The 21,854-nt window shown below is 60.0% G+C and overlaps 2 protein-coding genes across 2 annotated transcripts; one reads left to right on the forward strand and one right to left on the reverse strand.

Moving 5' to 3' along the window:
* Positions 1-824: 824 nt before the first annotated feature.
* CDK5 (cyclin dependent kinase 5) lies at positions 825-6,598 on the reverse strand. The gene is made up of 12 exons (XM_008539760.2): positions 4,838-6,598; positions 4,081-4,169; positions 3,922-3,989; positions 3,728-3,788; positions 3,575-3,631; positions 2,769-2,864; positions 2,547-2,621; positions 2,302-2,398; positions 2,051-2,120; positions 1,395-1,455; positions 1,204-1,284; positions 825-1,098 (listed from the first exon to the last, which is right to left on the reverse strand). The coding sequence occupies exons 1-12, from the start codon at positions 4,872-4,874 to the stop codon at positions 1,012-1,014; spliced, it is 879 nt and encodes a 292-aa protein (XP_008537982.1). The 5' UTR covers positions 4,875-6,598; the 3' UTR covers positions 825-1,011.
* Positions 6,599-6,658: 60 nt separating this feature from the next.
* SLC4A2 (solute carrier family 4 member 2) lies at positions 6,659-21,846 on the forward strand. The gene is made up of 23 exons (XM_070616794.1): positions 6,659-6,865; positions 9,099-9,212; positions 11,138-11,303; positions 11,460-11,701; positions 11,783-11,901; positions 13,453-13,685; positions 13,776-13,918; positions 14,941-15,121; positions 16,484-16,619; positions 16,705-16,870; positions 17,004-17,118; positions 17,232-17,416; positions 17,532-17,757; positions 17,911-18,126; positions 18,212-18,360; positions 18,496-18,690; positions 19,314-19,568; positions 19,680-19,769; positions 19,961-20,127; positions 20,518-20,771; positions 20,870-21,039; positions 21,320-21,493; positions 21,600-21,846. The coding sequence occupies exons 2-23, from the start codon at positions 9,162-9,164 to the stop codon at positions 21,678-21,680; spliced, it is 3,714 nt and encodes a 1,237-aa protein (XP_070472895.1). The 5' UTR covers positions 6,659-6,865; positions 9,099-9,161; the 3' UTR covers positions 21,681-21,846.
* Positions 21,847-21,854: the final 8 nt, after the last annotated feature.

A 21,854-nucleotide genomic window follows, 5' to 3' on the forward strand; every position in this document is an offset into this window, starting at 1 on the left:
CCTGGCAAGAAGTCGGGGGACAGACAGGGAGAAGACACACCAATGCTCACTCCCAAGGACACAAGCTGTTGTCCTGCCTTAGATCACGACTCTTCTTCTCATGTTGGGACCAAGCGCCAGCACACCACCTGTCTCTATGGGAACAGCTTTTGCTTTCTCAACTTCCCCACAAGAGCTGAAGGCCCCAGCTTGACAAGGTGGAGGGAGGCCCTGCCTTCCCACTCCTGCCAGTAAGGACACGCCCAGGCCACCCTAGCCACAGCCCATTTTCCCTGCTCTCTCTGTACCCAAAATATTGGAAAACTGACAAATAAGGGAGCAGGGGAGGGGGTGTTCCTGATCTAACCACAGTTTTGGGGCTTTCCTGTCCCAGCCTGCAGGCCTGCATATGGGGGGATGAGGAGGGAAGGGACAGGGTGGGCACATGTGTGATATGGAGAACCACAGGAAAGGCCTGGCCCTTTTCTCCTCATTCAGCAGAAGCCCATCCTTGCTCTCAGACACCTGCAGCCTAACCCACCAGGGCTGTGTCTGGGCCTCCTAAGCAGAGGGGGAAAGGGGTGTGTCCCAGTGCATTAAGACATATGGAGACAGCACTGCCCCTGAGCCCAGCCATAAGGGGTGGGGGTTACAGCCTACAGCTCCCAGCCTCAGGCCACTTAGAGTAGTGGAGCAAGGACCAGACACTTGGGCTGTGTCTGAGCTGGAAGCAGGGTTGTAGAGAGCAGTAAGGTGGAGCAGAGCCCCCCAGCCCACCCTGTCTCAGAGTCCCCCACCCAGGCTCACCCCGACCCAGAGCCACTCTACCACCACATCAGCCAGGCTGTGGGAAAGGAGCCAGTTTATGAAATTAAATAAAGTCCACGGAGGGAGAGAACACGGCTCAAGCCCCTCCCTGCGCCGGGCCCAGCACAGCTGGAGCTCAGCACACTGGCAGCCCTGCTTTCCCTCCCCTCCCGGGAAGGGGCTTAAATAGGCCAGGCCGCAGCCTGGCGGCCGGGGTCCTGGAGCCTAGGGGGGGCAGAAGTCGGAGAAGTAGGGGTGCTGCAGGGCCTCTTCTGCGGAGATGCGCTGGACGGGGTTACACTTCAGGAGGTTCTGGGGCAGGGAAGAAAGGCATGGCAGGTTCTGTCTGGGTCGGCCACCCACAGCTGACCTCTGGAAAAGTGTCCCAACCTCACCCTCTACCCTGCCCTTGGTCACCTGCAGCAGGTCCCTCCCTGTGGCATTGAGCTTGGGTACGACGTTCACCAGGGACGTTGTGGCCGGGTACATCGGGTAGGGCTGTGGAGGGCAGGGAAAATCAGACCAGGGGGTTTGAGGCATGGAGGCTGCTATGGCTGTGAAATAAAAGGGACCACTGATGAACGAGGACCTCCCATTTCCCACCGCACCTTATAGTCTGGCAGCTTGGTCATGGCGGGCCACTGCTCCTCAGTCGGTGTCCCCAGCAGCGTGTCCACGGGGTCAAGGATCACTCAGGTGGAAAGGGGCAGGGTGAGGGGCTCTCCCCTTCCTGGGGCAATTCCTCATACTCACCCTATCCTCCTCACTTCATCCCCCAGTTAACGACAGAAGCAGGCCCCAGCATGTGCGACTCTCCTCTTTAGTCCCAGCTGCATGTTTACTGCAGGCCACTAAACCACCCTTTACAGATGCTAACTGCTTTGACCTAAAGCCTGATGTCCGTGGTCCTGATGAAGTGGTCGGCCTTCCCCTACTCCCACAAATCATCCTCCTGCTCCTTTTGGCTCCTTCATCCTAAGGATTCCCCTCTCAGCTGGAGGAGCATCCTCTTGGCTTCTTCCCCCAACGAGCCCTCCTTATCTACAAGTCACACGTTCTCCAGCTGGCAGTATGCATCTGCACTGTGACACCCAGCAGTGTCCACCACCCTCTGTGCCCCGTCCATCTGCTCACTCTTGGGGGAAGCCCTGCAGCAGCCCCATCCCGGCCCAGCTCGTCACCACTGTCTCTCCCTGCACTCGAAGCTCCATGGGCTTGTTACTCCCCCTCTGGAGGGCTGGGGCGAAGGGAAACAGAAGGATATCGGAAGATCCTCTTCAACTGGTCATCTACATCGTTGCCAGGGAAAAGCGGCCGCCCCGCATTGGCCAGCTCTGAGAGAAAGAGGAGGGGGTGAGAGATGACACATAAAGCACCCCTCACTCCCACGGCACACTCTGTGCCTTCCTCCCCATCCCCAAGGGCCTTACTCCCTGCCCCAGGGGGGACCCTTCAGACACTATTTGTCAACTCAAATGGGAGAGAAAATGCCTCTGCAGACCCCCAGCATGTCACCTGCAAAGATGCAGCCGGCTGACCACATGTCGATGGACGTGGAGTACAGCTTGGCCCCAAAGAGGACATCCGGTGGGCGGTACCACAGCGTGACCACCTGGAGAAGACCCCACCCACAGGGACCCCCTACTTAGAGGGCTGGGGAGGAGGAGGCTCATAGAGGAAAGGAAAATACTGTTTGGGGACTGAGAGATGCTCACTGGGGACTCCCTCCCTCACCCCCATAACCTAGCCCCCCAGCTCACCTCAGCTGAGTAACAGCGAACAGGGATCCCAAAGGCTCGAGCCAACCCAAAATCAGCCAATTTCAGCTCCCCGTTCTGAGGTAGATGGGAAGGGACATGGAAAGGGGCTTTTCAACAGTCTCAGGGCAGGCCCGCGCTCCCGCCTTCCAGCCCCGCTCCCCTAATCGCTCCCTGGCCCTTGGCTCCAGCCTCCCCAGCACCCGCCTTCTCCCCAAGACGTACTCTGTTTATGAGTAGGTTCTGGGGCTTTAGGTCCCTGTGCAGCACGTTGCGACTGTGACAGAATCCCAGGCCCTTTAGCAGCTGGAAGAGGAATGACTGGGGGAGGGGCAGGGAGGAGAGTGTCAGACCCTCTGGATGGGAAGCTGCGCCCAGCAGTGGCCCATGCTCCCCTCTTCACTTCTGCTTTGCCTGGAACCCACCAGTCTTTCAGCACCAAGCTCAGTGCAACATCACTCAGTCACTATGGAGCACCTACTCTGTATTGTGCTAGGTATTAGACTCAACAGTGAACAGGGGCCCTGGTCCCTACTTTTCTGAAACTTACAGCTTAGTGGGCCCTCCTACCTTCCCAGCCCACACTGACCTCTCCCCGACCTGGCCTCATTTGAACACACACAATATAACCTCAACGTATATCTTGTGCTGTATTAGTATTCAGCACTTGTTTTCCCTGGAACCTGGGACAAAGCACTTGGTCTTGGGCCTAGAACAGTGCCTGGCACACAGCAAGGCCTTCAATAAGCATGTGTTCAATGAATGGACGTAACTCTTTGAGTTTCATTTTCTCATCTCTCAAGTGTAAATCATATCTCATTGACATCAGAGCATTACTGGCAGGTCAATGTGATCATGTGGAAATGATTGCTAAGATGGAGGCTCCTGGAGAGCAGAAACAGGTTTTCTCAATTGCTGACACCCCAGAGTGTCTGTGTTCTGGGCCTGAATTTGGTGCTCAAAGAGTAGGTACGCTGAATATAGACTGCAACCCCAGCTTCAATGAGTCTCCAGAACACCAGGCCCCTCACCTTCACAATTTCAGGATCTAGGTCACCATTGCAGCTGTCAAAGTACTTCTTGAGGTCCTGAAAAGGGATGGGGGTGGGGTAATGGGACAGAGTTTAAGCTCAGTCTGGGCCCTATACCCTCCCAAGGCTGCTATCCCCCAAACCCCCTTTCACCTGGTCACAGAACTCAAAAACCAAAGTCAGCTTCTTGTCGCTATGCAGGACGTCATGAAGCCTAGGGAGAAGGGAGGGCTCAGCCAGGCAGGTCCACAGGTTTGCGCCTATTATCCCACTATCAGCCCATCTCTGCAGTCCCCACCTCCTCCAACTGACCACACAGGGAAGGAGAACCCTGCCCGTCTACACACCTGACGATGTTCTTGTGCTTCAGCTCTTTGAGTAGGCAGATTTCCCGAAGGGCAGAACTCGGCACTCCCTACACGTGGGAGGGGGCCAGGTGGGCAAAGTCACATCCCACCCAACCTAGGCCGTCAACCCCCTCCCTGGCCCCGATGCTCCAGTCCTACCTCATCATCGTCATCCAGCCTCACCCGTTTCAGAGCCACGATCTCATGGGTCTCTCGGTTTTTGGCCTTGAACACTGTTCCATAGGTGCCTAGAGGAAGGAGGTCAGGGTGAGGGAAAGGATGGGGCACCCTTCCCATCCCACGAAGCCCCTCCAGGGAGGGGAGGCAACCCCTCCAGGGAGGGGAGGCAACGTGGGACTGTGTTATTTCTGACACCTGGAGGAGTAAGGGAAGAGATTCAGGGTGAAGGCCTGGTGTGGAAGAGCTTTGTGAGAAGGGATGTGGCAGAGAAGGTGCTTGCAGATGCTCAAGGATGTTTGCAGCAGGTTGAGGCTGCGGCTGCCAGGGTAGGAGATCTATAAAGGCAGCGCTTGGAGAGGGTCTGGAAATAGTGAGCAGGGGCCTGGGAAGAAATGCGGCCGGCAGGAATGATGGGGTTGGAGATCTGCAGGGAGCACTCAGGCTGGGGGTGGGTGAGGTTCTGCAGGTGGTGCTGAGGCTGGGCTAGGAAGTGCAGGAAGTGCTAAGGTCGCAGCTAGGCCTACAGGGAGTACTAAGGTTGGGAGAGGGTGTCCGCGGGAAATGCTAACGGGGAGGGTTGGTGTCTACACGGAGGGCTGAGCTAGGGGCCAAGGCTGCAGCCAGTGCTGAGGTCGGAGTCTGTGGGTATTGCTGACGGTAAAGGAGCCAGGGCTGCAAGGAATGTTAAATAGTCTGCAGAAGAAGATCTTGAAGGAATATCTCGTGGTCCCATTACCTTCCCCAATCTTCTCCAGTTTCTCGTATTTCTGCATCGCGGCGGCCGCGGGGACCCCTGCGGGCCCTGGGTTCTGAGACTCCAGCCCCGGCGTTGCAGAGGAGGCGGCACCCCAGCCTCCGGCCCTGCCCCGCCCTCCTCCTTGCGCATGGACTTCTGGGGCTTGTAGTCCAAGGAAGCCCTGGTTTCCCAGTTATGCCAGGGGCCTTAGGCAACAAGAAGACCACAATCCCCAGCAGGCTGCGCTCAGGCTCTCTGCAGTACTCGACTCCCGGGACTCGGGTTCGACAGCGGAGGCAACTCTGGACTTCAAGTCCCAGGAAGCATCTCGTGTCCGCTTTCCGGGCGTCCCCCGCCGTAGCGCCGCGGCTCCCAGGGTGCTCCGCTCTTGTTATTCCTTTTGGTGATCACAACTTTCTTTTGAAAAGGGCCTTTCCGGGACTAGACATTCCAGAATGCAGCCGGGGTGGGGGTGGGGCGCTCTCTGGGGTTTGGGGTTAGACGGCCTATATCGCGGGCCGGGGTGGCCTGGCTCTGACCCAGTTGATGAAGTTGAGGTCCCAGCGACCTCCTGACAGTCTCAGCACGGGTTTCCACCTCTCCCCAGGCCATGTGGTGACCCCAGGATTGATTGAGGAATGGCTCCGAGCCATGTCTGGCTGACGATGACTTCACAGGGACCAGCTGACCACAGGGCTGGGAAGAGAGGCACGTGCCCCAGTTGAGACTGGATTTAAGATAAGCCAGAGACCTCTGTCTCCTCTGGGCCCCGTTTGTCGACTCGGAGCCCACCCGACTCTAGCTGCTCGCTACACTCTGACATCCCGAGGCAAGCTGGCTGAAGCACTCCCATATCAGTCTCCAGAGCCCTGGCCCTCTGGAGTCAGCCAGGGTGTGGCCGAGGGTTGGCAGGTTGGTTACTGCCCTCAACAGACAGAAGCACAGACAGATGCTACACTTGCAGCAGCCTTGACCTCATCCCTTAAGGAACTGATTATAGATTTTCTTGCGCTGCTCTCTAATTGTCTCATGATTGCATTCTTGAGGGCTGTGAACTGGACGAAAACGGCTCCAAACAGCACTGCTCAGCGCCAGAACCAGAGTTGGTGCTAAACATTTAATTAACTTATTTGTATCTGAATGTTTCTGCATACACAATGCTGTGCTTCACCCGGGGGCAGCCTAAAGAAAAGAAGCGAAAAGTATATTCTTTATCTGGAAGAATTTATAGTTGAGTTGAGAAAACCAGAACTACACACAGAGATCCTTAAATGACAGGTGATGGCTATGAATAGTGTTGCAGGAGGGAGGTCACTACAGGGAATCTCTCCGAGGCATAAGTTCCTTCCGAAAAAGTCTAGGTTACTTCAGGGTCATGGGCATCCAACCTCAGCCGTCATCACCCCTCTCGCTCCCGGATCCCCGTCCCCCAGGCAGACAGGGGCTTTCTTGGAGGCACTGGGGATTACTGGGGGGAGGGGGAGGGAGGTCGGGCGCAAGAGAATCTTGACTCTGATGCATTTATATTTCAACTTCCTCCGCGCCGAATTTCCCAATCATCTTTGTGCCTCCGTTTTCCTGCCTGGGATCCCCAGCGTGAGGAGTGCTCCTTTCCGCCCAGAGGCGCCTAATGGGGCCACGAGAAGGTGTCCCCGGGGCGCCTGAGTCCCGTGCGAGGAAGCCCGGGACCGTGGCCTCGCGGGGCCGGGCCGCGGGACGGCAGAGTGGCCTCCCCGGACCAAGGCTCCGGGCGTCGGCTCTGGCAGTGCCTAGACGCGCGCCTCCGCCCCTGGGTCTCGGCCCCCGCCCCCTCCTCCCACTGGGCGGGGCCGCGCACGGTGCGCCGGGGGGCGCGCACGCAGGGGGCGGGCCTGCCTGCGGCGCGGGGGAAAGTTGAGTTGGGAGAAGTTGGGAGTGGCGGGGGCGCGCCCCGAGGTGGGCACCCGGGAGTCGTCAGGAGCGCGCGAGGACGTCGGAGAAGGGGCAGGGACCCAGAGACCCCCGGCGCACGAAGTCCAGAGCAAGCGGGTAAGCGGAGAGGTGGCGGCGGGGGAGGGCCAGGGCCGCGGAGGGAGGAAGGGAGGGGGAAGGAAAGGGGGGAACTCGGGACTCGGAGCAGGGAGGGAGTGGAAGTGGAGGAAAGGGCGGAGACTGGGGCGCAGGGAAGCCAGGTCTTGGGGAGAAGGATGGAGAGGCGAGCGGAGTGCTGATCGGAGCGGGATCCGGGGTCTGCTTCTTAGAGTTCCCTAAAGCGAGGGTGCCGCGCCCCCTGCCACCAGGAGGGGGTAGTCTCAAAGAGGCGCGGCCGGCCCTCCCAACTCCTGGACGGGCTCCAGACGACACCCTCCCCTGCTACCCCCTACTTTATCCTTCAGGCCTGTCCTGGGCGCCCAGCCTGGGGGTTGCCCAGGGGCTCCACCTCCCAACCTCGGAGGTTGGGAGGCGGAGCCGGAAAGGGGGGGTGGCGGGTCAGGTCAGGACAAGGGGTCAGGCAAAAGAGGGAGCAGCTGGGTGGGGATGGGAAAGACGATTCGGGAGAGTTGGACCTGACTCTTGGGGGGCTGGCTTGTCTGGGTGGGGAGCTCCATGCTGGTAGGGGAGGCGGTACCTCCAGAAATCCACAGACCACTTTATCCTTTTCCCTCGGCCCCCTACCCCCACCAACCCCACATCGAAGAGCCGTGGAATTTGCGAATTCACTTGGGGAGTGGTTAATGCTCAAGTGGGGGTCCGGGGTGCTAATCCTTTGGGCAGGGGGAGAGATGCTAATCCTCCGGGCCGGTCGGGGCTGGTCCCCGGAATGTGCCCCCACCCCGGATTATCGGCACCGATGGTCTGGACAGAAGCTGCTTTGTATTCTGGGACGGCGGGGGAGGGGGGCACAGGAGGCGGGAGGTGGAGGAGCACATTGAGGGCACAGCCTGGAGGTGGGAGTGGGGCACCTGCAGGTGCTCAGGACACTCCTTCCCTGACTGGGGTCCCTCCCCCAGTGCCCCTCTCCCCCACGCCCGTAGTGCCCTGGCTGAAGGCCTGCTGGGGGGAGGTGAAGAGAGCAGTCAGCTGAGTTGAGTGCTTGCCAGGAATGTGTTACTTCGGGCTCCCCACCCTGGACTGACCCCCCAGACTTATTTCTGTTTGATCCTATGCTGACCTGTCTTACCCCCGAGTTAGCCCTAAGTCGGGGAATCCCAACCCCCCGAACAGCACGCTGGGGAGCTTCAGTACTTTTATCTTCGGAGATCCTTGGGTGCACCCCTGCTATGAATGGGTACCCGGATTTGCACTAGTCGGGTTCCCTAACTGCAGCTCTTCTGCTCCCCCACCACATAAGTGGCCTCCCCAGACACCCCTACAGTCATGGTCAGGAGGGCGTCAGCCCTGCCACTCAGATTTTCCTGGTTAGAGGAGGGGAGAACCTCAGGGCAGAACCTCGGGGCTTCTATGCTCACCCTCCTCCCGGTTCGTCACGTGCCCCTCCCCCATTATAAAGCTCTGCCCTGCCTGTGGGCGCCATCCTCCCTTCCTCCTTCCCAGGGAGTGAGTGGAGTTGGGCTTCTGCCCCTCCCCCAGGGAGCCAGATTCCCGTCCTTCTGGCCTTCATCAGGGGAGGGGGCACCTTGGTGCTCCTCCTCCTACCCTGGGCCTAGTGTCTGCCTGGCCCCCTTGCTTGCCTGTGGGGCTCTCTCCAGAGTTCTTCCTCTCCCTTCCTGCCTCCCCAGTGTCTGCTCCACGGGGTGTCTCGCTCTCCCCAGCACACCCCTCTCTGGTTCAGCCCCCTCTGGTGCCTCCACTCGCTCACTGCTCCTGTTTCTGGCTTGGCTGTCCTTTCCCGCCCTCTCTCCTCTATCCCCCCTCCCTGATCTCTGCTGCTTTCTCTCCAGGTCTGGGCTGTGACTCCTTTCTTGCCTCCTATTTTTTTTGCAGCCTCTCTCCACCTTCTGCTCTCTCGGCTTCATCCTGCTTAGGCCCTTGGCCCTTTTATGCCTCTTCTGCCTCAGTGCTGGCCTCTGTCTTTCTTTGTTCCTCGCTTTTCTTCCTATAAATAACTCTCCTCTTTGCTCTTGCCACCTCTAAGGGCCACTCTAAGGCCCTTCGTAGTCGGGGAGGATCCTGTGCAGCTGGGAGACCCCTCGTGGCCAGCCTCCCGGAAGCCCCGGAGTCCTGTGCTCCCCTGGGCTGTGCTCCCGGGCTGCGCGATGCTGGGACGCCCTCGCCAGCCTGGCCCCACTCTCACGCGGTGATTGGTCCTCTCCCTGCTCAGGTTATGCCGCCGCCTTGTTGCCCTGAAAGCCGCAGCGACAGCGAAAAGGGCTAAGATTTGGCCATGAGCAGCGCCCCCAGGCGCCCTGCCTCGGGCGCGGATTCTTTCCGCACTGTGAGTATTGCCCACCGGTTGGCCTCCCCTCCGTGCTCAGGCGCCCGGGTCAAACAGGGGTTTGTGTGTGCGTGTGTGTGTGTGTGTGTGTGTGTAGCGGGTGAAGAGGCTCAGGAGAGAGGGGAGCCTGTGATGGATTTGGGAGGGGCGCTGCCATCCCTACCCTGGCCTTGCAGGGGGCATAGGGGGGCGGTTCTGGGATGGATATTGGTGGGCCATCAGGGAGCTTCCAGTCTTGGGGAGGGAGTTGAGGCTCTATTTCCTGAAGCCCTGGGTGGTTGTTTAGCCGCACTGAGAGAGGAACTTTGGGGACCCTGGGTCTCTAACCTGGTGACCTCTTCTGACCCAGCCTTAGAGACAGCTGCAGTCCACACCGTGGTTCTGGGCAGACCGGCCCCGCCCCCAGCCCCACGTGCCACCCAGGCCCGCCCCTCCCGGCCCCCACGTGGCCACCACCCCACGTGGCCCCCTCCCGATTTTCCTGGGAAGTCTAATGATTAACCCTGAGTGCCAGAATCAGCCTGTTATTGGTCACTTTGGCCCAGCTGGGCACGTGACCAGGAAGGGGCGCAGACGGTCCCCTCCCCCTCCTTCCCAAGTTCACCCCTGCCCGCCATGGACTTCCTCCTGCGGCCTCAGGTGCGAGGGGTTCGCGACCCCCTCCCCCCACCCCGGGCTAGTTCCCAGCGCTCTCTCGCTTCATCCGCCTTCCACGGCCTTCCTCCGTGTGCTAATTCTGGTGAGAGTGGGGCCAGCGCTTGTGGGGAGCCGGGAGGAGACTGCTGCGGAGATGCGCTGGGAAGAAACAAACCCCTGACACCTGCAGCTTCTTATATCCAGTATCCCCGCCACCCCAGCCGCTCCTGGGCCCACCTCAATGTCTCCCCAAGACCCGCCCTTCTTCCCAGCTCTCTTCCCCTGGCTCTTCCTTGCTCTAGTGGGCTGGCACCTTGGTGGAGGGGGCTCCATACCCCCGCCCTTGGAGATCCCTATGCCCTTCAGGTCCAGAAGCTCTTGAGCAAATATTTGGCGGCGCCTGGAGCTGCCTGGAGCTGCCTGGAGCTGAGACCAGCAGGGGGTGGGTGGGGGGCTGGACCAAGGCCGCTTGGCTGGGCAGCAGGCTGCTTAGCTAGGCTGAGCTCTCCAAAGCGCCACCGCAGTCCCGCTGCTAGCTCCTGCAGTATGACTCAGGTGGGGGGAGTGGGGGTGGGGGAGGGGCGGAGTGGGACTAGGGAGGCGCCGGGGGGGCCCTGGGCTGGTGGGGTGCTGCCAAGGTCAGTGAGGGGGCTCTCCTGACCAGGTCCAGGGTCTGGGTTTCAGTTTGCCTGGGACCCAACCCGGATCAGTTAGCTTGGGTGCCTCCAGAAGTTCCTTTTTGTGCTCAGTAGTTGTCCTCGAGCCAGAGAAAGTTTGTTCCCCATCAGCTTTGTGAACTGCCCAGGTCACAAGCACCACCTCGGGGCTGCACATAGGATTCCTGACGAGCCTTCCAGGGCAGACCCTTTCCACCTGCCCTAGAACTCACTGGAAGGGACACAGCCAGGGTCCAGATAGCCTAGAACCCCAGGGATAGGCTGCTGGGGGGGTCTGAGTCCCCAGCATTTGAGGGGATAGACTGCTGGGGGGGTCTGAGTCCCCAGCATTTGAGGGGATAGACTGCTGGGGGGTCTGAGTCTCCAGCATTTGAGGGGATAGACTGCTGGGGGGTCTGAGTCCTCAGCATTTGGGGGGATAGACTGCTGGGGGGGGTCTGAGTCTCCAGCATTTGGGGGGATAGACTGCTGGGGGGGTCTGAGTGCCCAGCATTTGAGGGGAAGGCTGCTGGGAGGGTACTGGATCTCCAGCACTGGGCAAGGTGGGATTTCAGGGTACAACTCCTGGTGAGCCCCTGTGTGTTCTTTCTCCCCGTTCCTTCTTCCTCACAGCCAGAGCCAGAGATCTTGGGCCCTGCAACAGCTGGGTTCCCCGAGCAGGAGGAAGATGAACTTCACCGCACCCTGGGCGTGGAACGGTTTGAGGAGATCCTACAGGAGGCCGGGTCTCGAGGAGGGGAGGAGCCAGGCCGCAGCTATGGGGAAGAAGACTTTGAATGTGAGGGGGAAACAGGGAGGTGGGATGCAGGGGCTCTGGCTTGACTGTCCAGCAAGAAATGGGCTAGGGGCCTAGTGGGAGGGGCCAGGGCTGGGGGTCAGGATGTAGGGGAGGGAGGCCATGCCTGCCAGCAGCCAGGTCCCCTCCTCCCGGCAGACCACCGCCAGTCTTCCCACCATATCCATCACCCACTGTCCACCCACCTGCCGCCGGACACCCGCCGCCGCAAGACACCCCAGGGCCCGGGACGGAAGTCTCGCAGGCGCCCTGGAGCCTCCCCAACGGGGGAGACCCCCACCATTGAGGAGGGGGAGGAAGATGAGGATGAGGCCAGTGAGGCTGAGGGAGCCCGGGCACCCACCCAACCATCCCCTGCGTCCACACCCTCTTCGGTGCAGGTGAGTGGGGGCAGGGCTCCTGGGGGATGTCTGCAGTGTCCCTGGCCTGGCCTCACCTGCCCACATGGGTCTTTGTTCCAGTTCTTTCTCCAGGAGGATGATGGTGCCGACCGGAAAGCAGAAAGGACCAGTCCGTCTCCCCCTCCACCACTGCCCCACCAGGAGGCAGCTCCCCGGGCCACCAAAGGGGCCCAGACTGGGTAATGTCGCCAGACAGAGTCCTGCCCTGCCAGTGTCACTGAGGTGATGTGGGGGAAAAGCAGAGGCCTCGGGATCAACAGACTGGGGTTCTAGTCCCAGGCCTGTCCCTCAGTAGCTATTTAGGCTAGTAACCACCTCTCTGAGCCCCAGCTTCCCAGCTGGAAACTGAGAATAGAACCTTTCCCACAAAGTGGTTGTAGGGATTAAAAGGTGCTGTGAATTAAGGTTTAGGTATGGTTTAGCCTGGCATGGAACAGATGTGCAGTCTAAGCTGCCCTCCAGCCATCCCCCCGACCTGTGGCTTCAGGTGGAGCAGCATCAAGCACTGGATCAGAGACTACACTGGTGACCTCCAGGCACCCCCTGGGGCCCCACGAGTGGAGAAGAATAGGAGACCCCCTCTTGCTCTTGGGGAGCCGCCAATCCACCCTGCTCATCATCTCGTGAAGTGGAACCAGAACAAGTTAACTGTGCCACGTGGCCTGGTTCAGGCACAGTGTCAGTACCAGTGGGTGATTGCAGGCTGGGGCTGTTAGCTAGAGAAGCCTTCCTGGATGAAATCCCTCTGAATGAGGTCTCAAGGTCACTACTACCACGGACCTGCTGTTTTTTGGGTGCCAGGCAGAACGAAGGACTGTGGAGAAGTGAAGGGCGCATTGCCCCTCCAGGGCAGGCGCAGACTCGCTGGGGAGATGGGCGGTGCCGGTGGAGCTGAGTCCACAGTGGTCCTCTGCACTGGAGGCGCAGGCCTGCGGGTGGCTGGATGGCTGGAGGAGGTGGGAGAGCCTCAGAGAGAGCATGGCACTGGAAAACTGGGTCAGATTTGTGGGCAAGGGTGTGAGTAGAACCAAGGGGACCGAGGGCAGGTGTAGGAGGAGAAAAGCTGGCAGAGGAAGGACTGGTCTTGGGCAGGGGACACAGGCTTGGAGCTGTGGGAGGTGCTAGATGCTAGAGAGCAGTTTAGAGGGATGTGGCGGGGATCAGGATGCACTGGCAATGGCAGAGAGAAAGGATGCATTCTGGTTTGGGGGATAGGAGCAGAAGTTGGAATCTGGAAGGGACAAGGAGTTCATATTCTCCTTATGACTGGGGAGGGGAAGCTGTCTACAGTCCCAAAGGCCCATTTCTACATACTTTGCTCTGTTTGGTTAGAAACATGTGACCCCATGAACCTCTTGAGTCCAGGGTTAGGGGTGTGCCTGGGAGGGGACGTAGGAGCAAGGGAACCTGTGATGAGCAGGCCCTGCTGGGTGCTTTTCCAGACTTTTCCTCTCCCCACAGCACAGGGGGCTGGCCTCAGCTCTGCTTTGCTGCTGAGTTTGTGTTCTGAGTGACTTGTGTGATTGCTCAGATGGCACAGCCAATGAAGGGTAGAGCCGGATTTAAATGCTGCCGTCTGCTTCCAAAATCCTCACCCTTTCACATCCACACCTGCCAAGAGTGGGCAGCGAGGAGGGATGGGGTCCGCCTCCTGGGTTGCTCTGGCATGGCTCCTGGCCAAGGGGGAGGGGGCCGGCCTTCTCTGGCTCACAGCTTCTCTGTCTGTCCAGAGCCCTGGTGGAAGAGGTGATGGCAGTGGCCGGCGGCACAGCAGGAGGCGATGACGGGGGTGCCTCTGGGCGCCCCCTGACCAAAGCGCAGCCTGGGCACCGCAGCTACAACCTGCAGGAGAGGAGGCGCATTGGAAGCATGACTGGGGCTGAGCAGGCACTGCTGCCCCGGGTCCCCACGGATGAGAGCGAGGCCCAGACGCTCGCCACGGCTGACCTAGACCTGATGAAGAGTGAGTGTTGGGCCTGGGCCAAGCCCAGTGCTGGTGGGAACAGGGGTAAGAGAGAGGAGGAGGCTGACCCTGTCCCCTTGGCCCCCATAGGTCACCGGTTTGAGGATGTTCCTGGGGTACGGCGGCACTTGGTGCGGAAGAATGCCAAAGGGTCTGTGCAGAGTGGCCGGGAAGGGCGAGAGCCTGGCCCCACGCCTCGGGCCCGGCCCCGGGCCCCCCACAAGCCCCATGAGGTACTGTTCTCCCCTCCACGCTCTTCCACTGTCCCCCTACACATTTTCTCCCCACAGCTCCCTGTTCTACCTCTCAGACTAGCAATGATCTCGAGCACCAGAGTTGCCCCGTTTGTGCAGGTTGTACACAAAAGTGCAGTGTACACATCTTCAACATTGTTGATTTGGGCCTTATGATTCTGAGTCACATCTTATACACTGTTGATTTCTATATCACGGCCATTTTCTGGCAGCTGGTACTGAGGTGTTTGAGGACCCTTTGGGCTAGCGATGGCTCTGTGGAGCAATACACTTAATTTTTCAGAATCCAGTCACCTCTGCGCTCATTTGATCCTCCCACAACCTGTGAAGATGACGGCCCAGGTGGCCTGAGCCATAAATCAGCGTCAGTGATTGGCCAAGGTCACTCAGTTACTTCGTGATGCTGTCCATCTTAGGCTCCAGGGCTCTGGTCCTGACCCTTGACCCTTCTGGTGGATTTTCTTTAAACCTTTTATTGAGGTCTAACAGACGTACAGTGCAGTGCACTCTTTTAAGTGTACAGCTCAATGGCTTTTTGCACACGTAAACACCTGGCTACCCTACCTAGATACAGAACATTTGCCGCACGCGGAAAGGTCCTTCATGCCTCCGCCCAGTCAGTACTCTCCGAGGTGACCGTCCTTCTGTCATTCTAACTGGTTGTGCCAGTTCTTGAATGCGTGTAGATGCAATCGCACAGAAACCCAGTGTGGGGATACATAGTGACATTCGTTAGGCACTTCCTGTGAGCCATGCGCTGTGCTCAGCGCTTGGTGCACTGTTTCTTTTAACCCCATACCAGCCCTTTGAGGTGGCTCTTGTTGCTCCCATTTACAGATGAGGGAAAGTGAGTCCCATAGTGGTTCGTAACTCTCCCAGACGCCGTACCTGTGCCCTGTACCATCCAGAGTCACATGTCCCACCCATACAGTGCTCTGGGAGCAGCCCTGGGGGCCGTCCTCTGGCTCTGACCCCACCGTGCCCCCTAATCTCACCCCAAGGTGTTCGTGGAACTGAATGAGTTGCTGCTGGACAAAAACCAGGAGCCCCAGTGGCGGGAGACGGCGCGCTGGATCAAGTTTGAGGAGGACGTGGAGGAGGAGACAGAGCGCTGGGGGAAGCCCCACGTGGCCTCCCTGTCCTTCCGCAGCCTCCTGGAGCTCCGCCGGACCCTGGCCCACGGTACCCTGCCCTGCCCTCCTCTCCCGCCCATCCTCGCCCCAGGACACTCCCTTTGCCCGGGCCCGGTCTCCGAGGACCACACGGCCCCCAAATTTGTCTTGAGTGACACTGTGTAATGTCACCAGAGCCCAGGAGGGTGCGTCCTGCTCTCGTGATGTCACGCAGCGTGCCGTTCCTCCGGCTCCGTCTTTGGGTGACGCAGGGCGAGATTGACACTCCTGTTTCTTCTTTGGCATTTTCAGCAGGCGGCTTCTCTAAGTGATATTTTCAGATAACTGAAGCTGGTATGTTTTGGATGCTACAATCTTTTTACACAATTTTGATAGAAAGCTTTCTTGAAATTCTAGAGTTTTCTGGGGAATGTGCTCTAACCTGTAGGGCTGTGCACACTTAACTAAATGACCACGGCCGCAGGCCTCTCGAGCTGTGTGTGTGATGTTTCCGCTGTTTGCTTGTTTCCTCCTTTCTGCTGGGGAGTCACTCCCAGCTGCTGTCAGAAGGCCTGCTTCTAAGCGGCCGAGGACTGAGAAACCTACTGTCAGAACTGCTCCCACCTCAGAGTAGAGAGGCTCTGAGTGAGGCTTCCGGCTTTGGGCAAGGTGCCGCAGTGGGAGCCCTTCACCGCCAGGCTCCGCGTGCTCTGTTTTGGCTGCTCAGGGGCCTGTGGTTCTGTTTGTTCTTTAGTTCTGTGTTCTGAAAGTTGACCTTGACAGAAAAATGACCTGGTGACTTTTGAAAGGACTTTCATTTCTATACGAAACGACAGCTCCAGAGCAGTGACCAGGGTGAGGGAGGGGAGAGGTCTAGAAAGTCCTGCGAGCAGCTGTGGAACTTGGGGAAGTTGAGGAGCCTGGGGTGGAGGGGACATCTTCAGATGGCTCAAGGCTGCCCTGTGGACAAGGCCACAGACTGGCTGCGTCGTACTCCACAGGGAAGAACTAGGACTCTAGAGTGACGTCAGGGGAGGCGGCATGTGGCTCAATGAGAGGAGGAACTTTCTAATGGCAAAGAGAGGTCCAACCCCAAGTGGGTGGCCTGGAGTGCCTCAGTGAGGCCACGTGTGCCCTGGAAGGGGTGTCTGGGCAGGGCCCGGCCCTGGTAGCCTCTCTGATAGCTGGAGTTTCGCGGCCTCTGCTGAGCCCCACATTACTAGGCAGAAAGGGAGTGGGAAGGAGCAGGTCAGAGAGGACTTAGCCCTCGAGGCTGAGTGGGGCCCAGGCCCTGCTCATACAATTGGAGGCCGCTGCTCATGCCCTGGACTGTGCTGACCTGGCTGCCCCCTTGTCCCTGCTCTCCCTCCCTTCCACCCCAGCGCTGGTTTCTGGCCTGGGAATGAAGGCTCCTCTGCCGTCCTTATTCCAGGGGCCGTGCTCTTGGACCTGGACCAGCAGACCCTACCTGGGGTGGCTCACCAGGTGGTGGAGCAGATGGTCATCTCTGACCAGATCAAGGCCGAGGACAGAGCCAACGTGCTGCGGGCCCTGCTGCTAAAACACAGGTGGGGCCCCACCCACTGCCCCCTGCCTACCTGTCCCCAGCCCTAGCCGTCACCCTCCTTACCTCACTGCCCTCTGCCTCACCAGCCACCCAAGTGACGAGAAGGACTTCTCCTTCCCCCGCAATATCTCGGCTGGCTCCCTGGGCTCCCTGCTGGGGCATCACCATGGCCAGGGAGCCGAGAGTGACCCCCACGTCACCGAGCCTCTCATTGGAGGTGTTCCCGAGACCCGGCTGGAAGTGGAGCGAGAGGTGAGAGGAGATGGTGGCCCTGCCTGGGTTGGTCCCAGCCACCAGAGCTGGTGCAGGACTGCGAGCGACCCCAGCGTGGACATGTAGGGGTGGGGGCCTGGCCAGGCTGAGCTCTGTTCTCCTGCATTCCCAGCGTGAGCTATCACCTCCGGCTCCACCAGCTGGCATCACTCGCTCCAAGTCCAAGCACGAGCTGAAGCTGCTGGAGAAGATCCCCGAGAACGCCGAGGCCACGGTGGTCCTCGTGGGTACGTGGGGTGGGTCTTGGGGGCAGGGGTCCTGGTGCTGGGCCTGCCCAGGGGCTGGGGGCTGGGAAGTGGCCTGTGCCCTGCTCTTGCCCACGATGGCCCCACACCTCCAGGCTGCGTGGAGTTCCTCTCCCGCCCCACCATGGCCTTTGTGCGGCTACGGGAGGCGGTGGAGCTGGATGCAGTGCTGGAGGTGCCTGTGCCCGTGCGCTTCCTCTTCCTGCTCCTGGGCCCGAGCAGCGCCAACATGGACTACCACGAGATCGGCCGCTCCATCTCCACCCTCATGTCAGACAAGGTCAGCCCCTCCCCAGAGCCCACCCGGGACACCCCCCACCAATATCTCCCAGCCCTGCTCCAGGCCCCCTGGCCCCCATCCTATGCCCTTACCAGTCCCAGTCCTGCTTTGGCAGCAATTCCACGAGGCAGCCTACCTGGCAGACGAGCGGGAGGACCTGCTGACCGCCATCAACGCCTTTCTGGACTGCAGCGTGGTGCTGCCGCCCTCGGAGGTGCAGGGCGAGGAGTTGCTGCGATCCGTCGCTCACTTCCAGCGCCAGATGCTCAAGAAGCGGGAGGAGCAGGGCCGGCTGTTGCCCACGGGGGCTGGGCTGGAGCCCAAGTCGGCCCAAGATAAGGGTACGGGACAGTGCAGGCCGGGGGCCAGGACTGGGCTACCTGGGGCGGGGACTTGGGGGGCCGGGTTGGGGGTGGTCTGTGCATATGTGGAAGAGAGCGGGGTGGGCAGGAAGGGGGCTGCGGCAGGCGCCCTGATAGAGGCCTGGGTTGCAGCGCTCCTGCAGATGGTAGAGGCGGCGGGTGCAGTTGAAGACGATCCCCTTCGGCGGACAGGCCGACCGTTCGGGGGGCTGATACGAGATGTGCGGCGCCGCTATCCCCACTATCTGAGTGACTTCCGAGACGCACTCGACCCCCAGTGCCTGGCTGCCGTCATCTTCATCTACTTTGCGGCCCTGTCTCCTGCTATCACCTTTGGGGGGCTGCTGGGTAAGGAAAGCCTTCAGGTGAGGGTTGGGCGGGGCACGCACAGCGCCCCAGCTGCCAGCTCCTGAGCTGGTTTCTGCCACCCCAGGAGAGAAGACGCAGGACCTGATCGGGGTGTCAGAGCTGATCATGTCCACAGCGCTCCAGGGCGTGGTCTTCTGCCTGCTGGGTGCCCAGCCGCTGCTGGTGATCGGCTTTTCAGGGCCTCTGCTGGTCTTTGAGGAGGCCTTCTTCTCGGTAAGGGTCCACAGGCTCCTCTCCTCTGGGGCTGGCTCCTTCTGCCCAGCTCCAGCTGCCCCTCCTCTTGCCCAAACACTCCCACCCTGTTAGCGCCTCGGCTTTGGCCCTGACTGCCCCCCACCCCTGCTCCAGTTCTGCAGCAGCAATGACCTAGAGTACCTGGTGGGCCGTGTGTGGATCGGCTTCTGGCTGGTGCTCCTGGCCCTGCTCATGGTGGCCTTGGAGGGGAGCTTCCTGGTGCGCTTCGTCTCCCGTTTCACTCAGGAGATCTTCGCCTTCCTCATCTCCCTCATCTTCATCTACGAGACCTTCTACAAGCTGGTGAAGGTGGGCAGGCCCACTGAGAACTGAGCCCGGGGGGTGAGGCCTTGGGACCCGAGGGAGCCAAGGGGCGTCTTACCCGTCTCTTGTTCTGTCTTTTGGGCATGAGGCCAGGCTGGCCCACAGCTCCGCCAGGCCGCAGTCTGTGAAGCCCACAGAGCGCGGGCCAGGTCTTCTTTCTGCTTCCTCCCACTACCCTCCCTGTCGCCCATACACACACCAGGGCTTCAGGTCAATCTTAAAAAACATAGCTTTAATGACAAAGGTAACGTGCTTTTGTTAAAGTGGCAAACAATCCAGAAGTGTAAAAGGGAAGACCCCCCCAAGATGACAGACACGATCACAGTGCAGACATCAGACCCATGTCTGTGTCAGGCTCTGGAGAAGACACGGCCCCACTGTCCTCGCTCCACATCCTGCACCTCCTGGCCTGCTGGAGCCACAGTCCACTGCTGCCCTGACTTAGACCAGCCCCTCTCTTAATTCCCAGTGGCCCCATGCTCACATCTGGCCTCCTTGGTCATTTTCTTAATCAATAAGACAAGCTCCTTGAGGGCAGGGAGGCCTGTCCCCCTCAACGTTGGAAATCTTGCCAGTTTAGTTGATGGAGTCCTTTGTCCTCTCCCCAGATCTTCCAGGAACACCCCCTCCACGGCTGTTCAGTCTCCAACAGCTCTGAGGCAGACAGTGGCGACAATGCCACGTGGGCTGGAACAAGAGCTACGCTGGGCCTGGGAAACGGGAGCTCGGCTGGGCCGGCTGGGCAGGGGAGGCCCCGGGGCCAGCCCAACACAGCCCTGCTGTCGCTGGTGCTCATGGCCGGCACTTTCTTCATCGCCTTCTTCCTGCGCAAATTCAAGAACAGCCGGTTCTTCCCTGGCCGGGTGCGTGGGCTGGAAGGCCAGAGGGAGGCGGGAGCTGGGGTAGGAGGGGGGTGACTCGGAGTCAGGGCTGGAGTGAGACAGGGGCCCTCTAAGCACGGCGCTTGCCCACAGGTACGGCGGGTGATTGGGGACTTTGGGGTGCCCATCGCGATCCTCATCATGGTGCTTGTGGATTACAGTATTGAGGACACCTACACCCAGGTAAGGAGGGGCACGCAGCAGTGAGGAGGTGCCGCCTGGCATTGGACTCTGGCTGTTCCCCTCCAGCCCCCACCCCAGAGCTGCCTCCTAACTGGGCAGACACCAGGCCTTTTCCACAGCATGCCCTCAGTGCAGCTCAGGGCTCTCCTTCCAAGGCCCACTAGCCCCTGTCTCTGCTCTCTGCCCAACAGAAGCTGAGTGTGCCCAGCGGATTCTCGGTGACAGCCCCAGAAAAGCGAGGCTGGGTCATCAACCCCCTGGGGGAGAAGAGCTCCTTCCCCGTGTGGATGATGGTTGCCAGCCTGCTGCCCGCCATCCTGGTCTTCATCCTCATCTTCATGGAGACGCAAATCACCACGTGAGTGGTCCTGGCCAAGGGGGTTGCTGTGTAGACAGGACAACCTTGTACGTGGAGGGGCCAGAGCCCCAGCAAGGCTGGGGAACACAGCTGCATTGGGTGAGGGGAGCCCAGGATGCCAGGCTGGCCGCTGGAGTTGGTTTTGTAGGCAGCAGAAAATCCCACTGACGTTTGCTGGGATGGGCACCAAACGGGACGGGAGCTGTCCTGGAGGGCAGGGAGGGCCGTGCAGATAGGGCTCAGCTCCATGATGGAACTCTTGTCCTGACAGAATGGGCAGGGACCACTAGGGTCCAAAAAGAGACAGAGGCAACTGGCTGGGTGTTCTGGAAAGACACAGGTATCTGCTGAGCCGGGCCCGGGCCTCAGTGAGCGCCTGTCCCTGCCCAGGCTGATCATCTCCAAGAAGGAGCGCATGCTGCAGAAGGGCTCCGGTTTCCACCTGGACCTGCTGCTCATTGTGGCCATGGGTGGCATCTGTGCCCTCTTTGGCCTGCCCTGGTTGGCTGCTGCCACTGTCCGCTCCGTCACTCATGCCAACGCGCTCACCGTCATGAGCAAGGCTGTGGCGCCGGGGGACAAGCCCAAGATCCAGGAAGTCAAAGAGCAGCGGGTGACGGGGCTGCTGGTTGCCCTGCTTGTGGGTATGTTCGCCTCTTGTCCCTGCCCTTCCTGGAGGGGTCTTGGGGCCAGTGGCAGTGGGAGCACTTGGGGCCAACTGTTTCTCCTCCTTCTCCCCCAGGCCTCTCCATAGTTATTGGAGATCTGCTCCGGCAGATACCCCTGGCCGTGCTCTTTGGAATCTTCCTGTACATGGGAGTTACCTCCCTTAACGGGATCCAGTTCTATGAGCGGCTGCACCTGCTGCTCATGCCACCCAAACACCACCCAGATGTCACCTATGTCAAGAAGGTGAGAGCCCGCTCAGAAGGGCCCCACGCCTCTGCTCCCTCCTGGTCTGCGTGGGTCACCCTCCTGCCCCTCATCTGCCCCCATTGGTAGCCACCATTCGGTCTGTGCAGACCTGCCTCTGGTAAGCACACAAGAAGGCATTTCCATCCCCACCCCGTGGAGAGGAAAGGGTCATCCATCCTCTGAATGTGGCAGGCCCGGATGGCCCTCCAGGGACAGGGGCCCTCAGGCTAGGGAGAAGCCTGGGCTCACCTGTCTTGTCCCACCCCACTTGCCCCAGGTTCGGACCCTCCGTATGCACCTGTTCACAGCCCTGCAGCTGCTCTGCCTGGCCCTGCTCTGGGCCGTCATGTCCACAGCAGCCTCCCTGGCCTTCCCCTTCATCCTCATCCTCACAGTGCCGCTCCGCATGGTCGTGCTCACCCGCATCTTCACCGAGCGAGAGATGAAATGCGTAAGGCTCCTGCCCTTCCTCCCCAGCCCCGCCAGCCCCCTCCACGGTCCCTGCCAAGGGTGCTGTGGGTCAGGGTCAACCTTCCTGACTCCGTCCTCCCTGACAGCTGGATGCGAATGAGGCGGAGCCGGTGTTTGATGAGCGGGAGGGTGTGGACGAGTACAATGAGATGCCCATGCCTGTGTAGCTGCTGCCTGGATGGACAGCCGAGGGACAGACGGACAGAGGGAACAGGGGCTGGGGGGGGCTCTCCCCATCCCCCTCCCTCCTCATTTTTATTTAAGTGAATAATTTAAAGTCCCCTTACCTCCCCCGCCCTTCCTCCTGCAGTAAAGTGCTTCGGCCCCCACCTATCCCTGGC

The sequence above is a fragment of the Equus przewalskii genome, chromosome 4 (genome assembly GCF_037783145.1).
Source record: "Equus przewalskii isolate Varuska chromosome 4, EquPr2, whole genome shotgun sequence".
Classification (NCBI taxonomy): Eukaryota; Metazoa; Chordata; class Mammalia; order Perissodactyla; family Equidae; genus Equus; species Equus przewalskii.